Source organism: Oncorhynchus keta, chromosome 24 (genome assembly GCF_023373465.1).
Source record: "Oncorhynchus keta strain PuntledgeMale-10-30-2019 chromosome 24, Oket_V2, whole genome shotgun sequence".
NCBI classification, from domain to species: Eukaryota; Metazoa; Chordata; class Actinopteri; order Salmoniformes; family Salmonidae; genus Oncorhynchus; species Oncorhynchus keta.
Genome location: NC_068444.1, coordinates 30,979,731 through 30,989,830, shown reverse-complemented (window position 1 = coordinate 30,989,830; position 10,100 = coordinate 30,979,731). Strand labels below are relative to the sequence as shown.

Below are 10,100 nucleotides of genomic sequence, written 5' to 3'. Positions count from 1 at the left end.
TGATGGTGACGCAGAAGAGCCTGTACATTCTATATTTAAACCTATTGATGTGTGCAAAGACACCCATTCGTTACCATAACCTTCAGCTATGTACAGTATGCAAACCAAAACAAACAGAGAGAGGGAGAGATGGAGAGAGGGGGGATGGAGGATGAGAGAGAGACAGAGAACGAAATAAATAAAAAGGGAGAGAGTGAGAATGGGATAGAGAGAGAGCGAGTCAGAGAGGGAGACAGTACAGTCCGCTGTGGTAGAACATATTTAGTGTTCAACTCAGCTCTTCCTGAGCTCGAGTCATCGTGAAATATGGATTATTGTTCAATTTTGCTGGGCTGTGGTGCTTTTAAAAGTTGAATGACTGTCTGGTGTGGAATAAGAACAGGTTCTGAGAGGATGATCTACAGTGAAATGACTTGGCAACACTTGAAAGCAGAAAAAGGAGTGAGGTTCAATCTCAGCCAAACACGGTTTTATTAAGAGCCTCGGCTATGGATTTATTTAACATTCAATACCACTGGAGTATTTTTCTCTCATCTTTCGTTTTCCAATAAACTGTGTAATGTTTAATGAAAGATGTTTGGTGATGGCACGCACGTGCCATATGATATCTTTGGACTGTAAGCCACTTTACATGTAATTGGTCAATGGTCACGCTGCAATGGCCAAACGCAATAATCCAGGAACTTGCTAAACTTGCATCTTGCTCTTCTCATTCACAAAGTCAAGCCAACACAGTCACAACAAAGGCCAGATACACAATACTGTGTTCTCTCTATGGTCTGCGATTACATTACGTTCCAGTCCATGGAACTGTCTCTACTATCATCTATCAAGGTTGAGAAGCAGGAGATACAGTGCCTTGCGAAAGTATTCGGCCCCCTTGAACTTTGCGACCTTTTGCCACATTTCAGGCTTCAAACATAAAGATATAAAACTGTATTTTTTTGTGAAGAATCAACAACAAGTGGGACACAATCATGAAGTGGAACGACATTTATTGGATATTTCAAACTTTTTTAACAAATCAAAAACTGAAATTGGGCGTGCAAAATTATTCAGCCCCTTTACTTTCAGTGCAGCAAACTCTCTCCAGAAGTTCAGTGAGGATCTCTGAATGATCCAATGTTGACCTAAATGACTAATGATGATAAATACAATCCACCTGTGTGTAATCAAGTCTCTGTATAAATGCACCTGCACTGTGATAGTCTCAGAGGTCCGTTAAAAGCGCAGAGAGCATCATGAAGAACAAGGAACACACCAGGCAGGTCCGAGATACTGTTGTGAAGAAGTTTAAAGCCGGATTTGGATACAAAAAGATTTCCCAAGCTTTAAACATCCCAAGGAGCACTGTGCAAGCGATAATATTGAAATGGAAGGAGTATCAGACCACTGCAAATCTACCAAGACCTGGCCGTCCCTCTAAACTTTCAGCTCATACAAGGAGAAGACTGATCAGAGATGCAGCCAAGAGGCCCATGATCACTCTGGATGAACTGCAGAGATCTACAGCTGAGGTGGGAGACTCTGTCCATAGGACAACAATCAGTCGTATATTGCACAAATCTGGCCTTTATGGAAGAGTGGCAAGAAGAAAGCCATAAAAAGTGTTGTTTAAAGTTTGCCACAAGCCACCTGGGAGACACACCAAACATGTGGAAGAAGGTGCTCTGGTCAGATGAAACCAAAATTGAACTTTTTGGCAACAATGCAAAACGTCATGTTTGGCGTAAAAGCAACACAGCTCATCACCCTGAACACACCATCCCCACTGTCAAACATTGTGGTGGCAGCATCATGGTTTGGGCCTGATTTTCTTCAGCAGGGACAGGGAAGATGGTTAAAATTGATGGGAAGATACAGGAGCCAAATACAGGACCATTCTGGAAGAAAAGCTGATGGAGTCTGCAAAAGACCTAGGACTGGGACGGAGATTTGTCTTCCAACAAGACAATGATCCAAAACATAAAGCAAAATCTACAATGGAATGGTTCAAAAATAAACATATCCAGGTGTTAGAATGGCCAAGTCAAAATCCAGACCTGAATCCAATCGAGAATCTGTGGAAAGAACTGAAAACTGCTGTTCACAAATGCTCTCCATCCAACCTCACTGAGCTCGAGCTGTTTTGCAAGGAGGAATGGGAAAACATTTCAGTCTCTCGATGTGCAAAACTGATAGAGACATACCCCAAGCGACTTACAGCTGTAATCGCAGCAAAAGGTGGCGCTACAAAGTATTAACTTAAGGGGGCTGAATAATTTTGCACGCCCAATTTTTCAGTTTTTGGTTTGTTAAAAAAGTTTGAAATATCCAATAAATGTTGTTCCACTTCATGATTGTGTCCCACTTGTTGTTGATTCTTTACAAAAAAATACAGTTTTATATCTTTATGTTTGAAGCCTGAAATGTGGCAAAAGGTCGCAAAGTTCAAGGGGGCCGAATACTTTCGCAAGGCACTTTATATACAAAAATAGAATCGACTGTGCTATCTCTGCCATTTTCAATAACCCAACACTAGTTCACAAGAGGTTGAGGAACAGGTTGCATTTTATGCATCGTGGAACACTTATATTACATCTACAGTGCATTCGGAAAGTATTGAGACCCCTTGACTTTTTTCCACATTTTGTTACGTGACAGCCTTATTCTAAAACAGATCAAATAAATAATGTTCCTCATCAATCTACACACAACACCCCGTAATGACGAACAGGTTTTTAGAAAGGACTCTCAAACCATGAGAAGCAAGATTCTCTGGTCTGATGAAACCAAGATTGAACTCTTTGGACTGAATGCCAAGCGTCACGTCTGGAGGAAACCTGCCACCATTCCTACGGTGAAGCATGGTGGTGGCAGCATCATGCTGTGGGGATGTTTTTCAGCAGCAGGGACTGGGAGACAATTCAGGATCGAGGGAAAGATGAACGGTGCAAAGTACAGAGATCCTTGATGAAAACCTGCTCCAGAGTGCCCAGGATCTCAGACTGGGACGAAGGTTCACCTTCCAACAGGACAATGACCTTAAGCACACAGCCAAGGAAACGCAGGAGTGGCTTCAGGACAAGTCTCTGAATGTCCTTGAGTGGCCCAACCAGAGCCTGTGCTTGAACCTGATCAAACATCTCTAGAGAGACCTGAAAATAGCTGTGCAGCAATGCTCCCCATCCAACCTGACAGAGGGGTATAAACTCCCCAAATACAGGTGTGCCAAGCTTGGGGCGTCATACCCAAGAAGACTTGAGGCTGTAATCACTGCCAAAGGTGCTTCCAAAAAGTACTGAATAAAGGGTCTGAATACTTATGTGAATGTGATATTTCAGTTTTTTGTTTTTGCTGTGTCATCGTGGGGTATTGTGTGTAGATCAATGAGGGGAAAAACGATTTCATTTATTTTAGTGTAAGGCTGTAACGTAATAAAATGTGGAAAAGGTCAAGGGGTCTAAATACTTTAGGAATGCACTGTATATTAAATGAGAGGTATCTTTCGTGAAAATACACTGTGGCCTGGACTAGATGGGGCCCCAGCAAGGCAACATCACACACCCTGGGAGACGACCAGCTGGTGGGACACAGGACCATCTGTGGCTCTATTTACTCAAGTGCGTGTGTGTCACGTTCATACAGTTCTGTACTAGTTTTGCAAATGTGGACAAACATGGACACAGGCACACACACACACACACACACACACACACAAACATGCTCAGTGAATGCCACAAAATGTAATCTCAATCCTCCACAGAGCCCTCTCACAAGTGGGCTTTACACTTAAGCTGCATTAACAAAGCACACTTTAGGAGTTGAAATACCCAAGCCATATGATTACAGGCCTGTCCACATGCCTAATAGACCATAAGACCCTTCACAGGGAGAGGAGTAGGAGGTCTTTGAAGCATTAACACAAGATATTCCCCTGCTGCTACATTTCCACATACAGAATTGCAAATGTGATTATCTGTTTGGCGAGTTAAGCTGTTGAAGCACTAAACCATGGTGAATGTTTGGCCTGTTCTAGCCTTAAATGAGCTCCAATTCACTTTACATGACACTCCATAGTCTAATGAGATCTCAGGCCAACACACAGGCAGGTGTTACTGTGTAGCCTTATCTACACACTTATAGTGTAGGGCTTAAAACCCCTGTCTTCCCTCCACTGAACTTGTAAATGTATCGGTAGATAGACTTCCCCCTTAAAAATCCCAGTAACACAAGAGTCCCAAAACAAACCTTGGAAACTTAAGATTGGATGGGAGAGGGAGGAATCAAATTTTGATTTGACAAGTGACACAAATTGCCCCTCAAGCAGTTTGTCACAAATCACATGTTAAGCTTCCCAGTGATGTGCATGGACTTTGGGTCCTCTGAAGGAACTGATATGCCATATGCATAGTGTTCCATAATCATGAATAGCCTGGGAGTTCACATGCACAACATTGGAGTAGTGGCCATATGAAGTGTAGATTTTGGGTATGGTTTTAGAGATAAACTGGCAATTCATTCTGTCCATTAGCTTCGTGCATTTTATCTTAAACCGCCATTGGGTATGAGACATATGGTTCTAAACTAACACGGCTATCATTAGCCTTTATCTGTCCAGGGCCAAGGCTTGCCCAATAGCCAAGGTTGTTCAGATGGTAGATGTGAAATGATCAGCCTTACTGCTGGACTACTATAATGGAACACACCAACACCATCCCTGGCATAGTGAGGAGTCAGGCCTTGCCCTGGTTGAGCCTAAATAAATCCCCCATGTAATAAGTTATTTGTAGCAAGATGACCAATGAGCTTGAGTCTAATAAATGCAAGTGTGCTTCCTGTCCTTAATAAATCCAATGTCCACAAATCACATTGACTAGTTTATTTTATTAAAAAGACCAGGGTGCAAATATGAAATTAAAAAAAATAAAAGACAAGCATTTAATTTAAGCATTTTTAATACAAACTTAATATAAACTCTCAGTCCCTCTTGACATGTAAGACACTGACTCAAAATACTTTTTTTTATACTGTATTTTTATCAAGTATTGCACAATGTTGGTACAAAATTAATTTATACGATTACATTTGTCCATAATATAGCAAAATCGGTCAACTCTTAACAGAAAATACAACTCGTACACTTTGAATTCCACCACTAAGGAATACTATGTACACAATCTTTAGAATATTTGATGCATTTTAAAGATGGATTTCTTTATCTTTAAAAAAAACAAACATAACGAAAAGCTGCTGCAGCCATCACAGATCACTGGAGTAGTAAAAAGATATAAATGCAATACCATGTCATAGAAACAATATACTCTGATATCTTACAAACTCTGTACTAAATTAAATTATACAGTTAGAAAAAGACCAAGTAACCCCATGTAGTAGTGCCAATTCATAAAAATCAGCCATGTCTTACCACCTGTAAAATACTGTAAGAGGCCTGAACTTGAAGATTGTATTTTTGTTTTTTTTCTCATGTTACGGAGCATTTTTTGTTTTTCCCAACATAGTAAAAAAATTGTGCTTGGTTGGCAAAAAGGAAAAGAGAAACACAATGCATGTTGAATTTAAGTAACCAAGCTTGGACGCATTTGTACAACAAGCTTTAAGCAAAAAAACTCAAGGGGGGTAGAAAAAAAAAAAAATGAAAAAAAAAAAAGACACCCTTGGGCACATGCTGCTTCACTGACTAGACAGAGCTCCTCAGAGGACCCTCGTCATGATTTCCTTGAAAGTCCAGTTATTTTTCATGTGTTTTTCCTTCTCTTCGAGCCACCGTCGTCATTCATAAATAACATCACGTCGTCGTTTCATCTTTAGTTAGCCATCACCGGCTGGAATTGCTGGTTCGAATACTGCATGTTGCCGAGACTGAAGTTCAGCCCATCCATGAGGGACTTGTCATTGAGACCGCCGTAGGCCGCGAACACATCAAAGGCATTGTTGTACTGCAGCGGGCTGAGTGCCCCCTCGCTGGGGAACACTCCACTGGGGCTCCCCTGACCCTGGAGGCTTGGAAACACAAACTCCTTAGCATTAGGAGAGAGTGCCGAGGCCTTCTGCTGCTGGCCCAGGCCGTACAGAGAGAGCATGGAGGTGGACATGGCTTTTTGCTTCAGCAGGGTGTTCACATTCAGCCCGAGGTTGTTGGTGGGTGAGGTACGGGCCACCTTGTTGCAGTTTCCTCCGTTGCTGCCATTACCGTTGTTGCGGCCGGAGCTCTTCATCTTGGTGGAGCCGAACTTGGTGGCTGCAAAGGTGGCGGTGGTAAAGGTTATAGGCTGGGTGGAGCGTGGCATGAAGGAGGGGCTGACAGCCGCAGACTGCCCAAAGGGTGGTGAGGGAGAGCTGGACTCAGAACAGGCCCCAATAGGGTCACTGATGGGCATGAAGACCTGGGCCTCTGGGTTGAAGCTGTTCTTGATCTCCTTGTCCAGCTCGGACCCGTTCTCATTGTTATCGTCCACGTACAGCACCTTGACCGGCCCCTTCTCCCCAATCTGGTAGGACACCTCAAAGGGGTCAATCCACACACTAAGTTCCTGAGGGAGGTTATTCCGGACATCGTCAATATCCAGGCCACTCTCCTTGGCTGCCTGCTCCACCACAGGGTCCACCTTCTCCCCTACATGGATGCACCTATACCCAGAGCCCTTATATGGCTTATCAGTGTACCAGTGACCTTCATACTTCTTCTTCAGCTGCCTCTCGAGCTCCTCACCGAAGATGTTCACACGCCTTCTGGGGAGTTTGTTGTACAAATAGGAAATAATAAAGTTGAGGGCTACTTGGATTTCAAGCTGCATAGCTGCTTCACGGTTGCGGCAGGTTGTTTTTTCGTTATGAGTTGGTATTCCTGAGTGTTGCAAAAACCTCCAAGGCAGTGGTAATCAGTTTGGGCCAAACAGGGACACTGATTAAGTGCTGGTTGCTGAAACCAATATCCTTCCTTTCACAGGGTAGGGTTCCTAAACCTGGAATAAGAGGGAAAAGACATTAAACATAAAAATAAAAAAAATGCTATACAGCTAAATCTACTGTCCAATATTATAACTGCATATTCATACAAGTAATATGTACGAGTCCACCCATACAAAAAAATAAAAATGTATGCGAGCATGAATAAGTCCCTTTGGATATGGTTTGCTAAATGGCATATTATTTTAGCTCAGTTGGAAAGCTGTTGGCCTTATAAGCCTGATTGCATTTACAGTTCAGCCATTCGCTTTGCTGTGTCTCGGTAGGCTGTACAACATAAGCAGTTATAAATAGGGCTGTGTCCCCCTGCGGTTTTCTAGCATTAGTGACAACTAAAGGCAAGCATAGTTGACCTCTGGACAATGGTGGCTCATGGCCCTTTTTAACGCAATTTAGCCAAAATGATCCGAGACATTGTATCCTCACGCGATATAATCTATTTGAGAAACAATTATACACTCACGTCCCCAATTCATCTGATATGATGAGATGGAAGAATAATATTGGTTAGTGATGGTAACAGGAGAAACCGGGCACAAACATTGACTAGAATGTAAGCGAGCAGCTGGTGAGCTGAACTAGCTGCAATCGCAGATAGCCTTGTTACGTAATCCTCATTGAATTTCTGATCACGACCATAGCTAGCTAGATGCCTTTAATCAAAATGACTGGTAATACTAGCTATATCTATATGAGATTATACGAATGGTCAAAACGTCCAATCCAAATCCTTATCATAGTTTGCCTCGCTTCACTTGAATCCAACCAATAACGTCGCTAGCTAGCTTTAACGCAATGGTTAGCTAGTTACGCAACCAGGATATGAAGGGGATGTAGGCTAAACTGCAGCTGGCATACCGGAGGTTTTTGCCTGATAAATACAGTGAAGGGGATTCACGTTCAAAGGATAAGGTGTGTTGGCTTGCCCCAAATATCCTTTAAGGTTGTTCAAGTACCACCAAGGTAGCTAAAACGCTGGTTCTGGATTTTAGCCTAAATAGACTGATTAGACTGATTTATGAGTTTCTAGCTAGCCATCTAGAGATCAAACTATCGTTAGTTATAGAAGTTAACGCGTTAGCTAGTAGCTATCACGTTAACCAACCTAACGTTAGCTACCCAACCAAAACAAGACATAGAATGCGGTCGTTAGCTTGTCAAATCCCTGGAGACAAGCTAATGCTTAATGACTGCCTTGCTAATGACTTATATTGAAGTGATGAAGAGAATTATACTTACATTTAGAGTTAAACAAATTTACATCAGGTCCTTGCACTGTCTGGAGACCGATGGCTTGAATGGCTTGCTAACGTAACAAAATAACGAGATGGTTACTTCCTTCTTGTACAAAATCTACTGCTGTAACTATAAATCTAAATTATTATTCCAGTCGAGTTATGTGGAGGTCAATTGGAGTTTTTGAATATATCTGTTATCAATGCGATATTGCTAACTCCCTACTGCCTGGGAGTTTTTACAACTCTGCCCTTTAAATTGCGGACTGACTTGTTTATATAGGTTGTACTCCGCCACGGACATAAAGTAGGCGGTGATATGGCTCTCAGAGGTCAACACCAAATAACGCTATTCTATTGGCCAAACTCGTCTCTCGTCATTCGTGAACTACTTCATCTTACGTTCCAATTGTAGGTTCTGCAAGTCAGTCAATAATAAGGGTCTATTACGGTAGTGGTAAGCTTTTCATGTTCATTGGGACTACATATTGTTGTCATAATGTTGAATGAAGATTGTTGAGATACTGAACATAAATAAATTATTTGGTGGTTTGTGTACAATGAAAGTAGTAAATCAAAGAAAACTCATTTGTATAGCAAACCAACTGACACTGACACGGGTTAGATATATTGACTCAAATATCAGAGACAATGATTTGTTGTAGTTGCTCTAATTATGGCCGAAGATTGCGCGTGCATGATTATTTCGGAAATTCAATAAGCGTTGTGAGACGTTGTGCCAAAAAGTATGTAGAAAAGGAGAAGTAGTGCACAGACAGTTTGGCGGAAGGACATATGTCACCGTGTAGGAATTTGCTTTGTTCAAATCAAATTGTGTTTGGCCGCGTACAAATATTTTGCAGATGTTATCGCAGGTCCAGCTCCAACAGTGAAGTAATACCTAACAATGCAACAACATGTGTGTACAGCAGTAGTTATATAGGATGAACCTTGACTAGAATACAGTATATCACAGGAGGCTGCTAAGGGGAGGATTACCCATAATAATACCCAGAACTGTGCGATTGGAATGGCATCAGACACATGGAAACCATGTGTTTGATGTATTTGATACCATTCCACTCATACTGCTCCAGCCATTACCACTAGCCTGTCCTCCCCAGTTAAGGTGCCGCCAACCTCCTGTGCAGTATTGTAAGTAAGAATATGTTCTTTAACTGACTCGCCTAGTTAAATAAAGGTTAAATAAAGGTTTAAATAAACAATATATATATATATATATATATATATATATATATATATATATATATATATATATATATATATATATATATATATATACACATATGAAGTGGGTAAAACAGTATGTAAACATGTTTAAAGTGACCAGTGTTCAATGACTATGTGCTGTGTCTTCAGAAAGTATTCATACACCTCGACTTATTCCACATTTTGTTGTGTTACTTCTAAAATCATGGTTTTAGACATTTTTGCAAATGTATTATAAATGATATACAGAAATATCTCATTTACATAAGTATTCACACACCGGAGTGAATGCATGTTAGAATCACCTGTGGTTACAGCTTTGAGTCGTTCTGTGTAAGTTTAAGAGCTTTGCACACCTGGATTGTACAGTCAAGTTGGTTGTTGATCATTGCTAGACAGCCATTTTCAAGTCTTGCCATAGATTTTCAAGACGATTTAAGTGAAAACTGTACCAAGGCCACTCTGGAACATTCAAATGCATCTTGGTAAGCTACTCCAGTGTATATTTGGCCTTGTGTTTTAGGTTATTGTCCTGCTGAAAGGTGAATTTGTCTCCCAGTGTCTATTGGAAAGCAGACTGAACCAGGTTTTCCTCTAGGATTTTGCCTGTGCTTATCTCTGTTCCGCTTCTTTTTATCCTAAAAACTCCCTAGTCCTTTCCGATGA

At 41.4% G+C, this 10,100-nt stretch overlaps 1 protein-coding gene across 1 annotated transcript; it reads right to left on the bottom strand.

Annotated features, from left to right (window-relative positions):
* Window positions 1-4,851: 4,851 nt before the first annotated feature.
* LOC118357379 (protein Tob1-like) lies at window positions 4,852-8,471 on the bottom strand. Its single transcript, XM_035734413.2, has 2 exons — window positions 8,209-8,471; window positions 4,852-6,965 (listed from the first exon to the last, which is right to left on the bottom strand). Exon 2 carries the CDS (start codon window positions 6,795-6,797, stop codon window positions 5,808-5,810), a length of 990 nt encoding a protein of 329 aa, XP_035590306.1. The 5' UTR covers window positions 6,798-6,965; window positions 8,209-8,471; the 3' UTR covers window positions 4,852-5,807.
* Between the last annotated feature and the right edge of the window lie 1,629 nt (window positions 8,472-10,100).

Excerpts from the sequence above, each read along its gene's own strand:
- LOC118357379 (XM_035734413.2), bottom strand. The coding sequence starts at position 6,797 with ATGCAGCTTGAAATCCAAGTAGCCCTCAACTTTATTATTTCCTATTTG.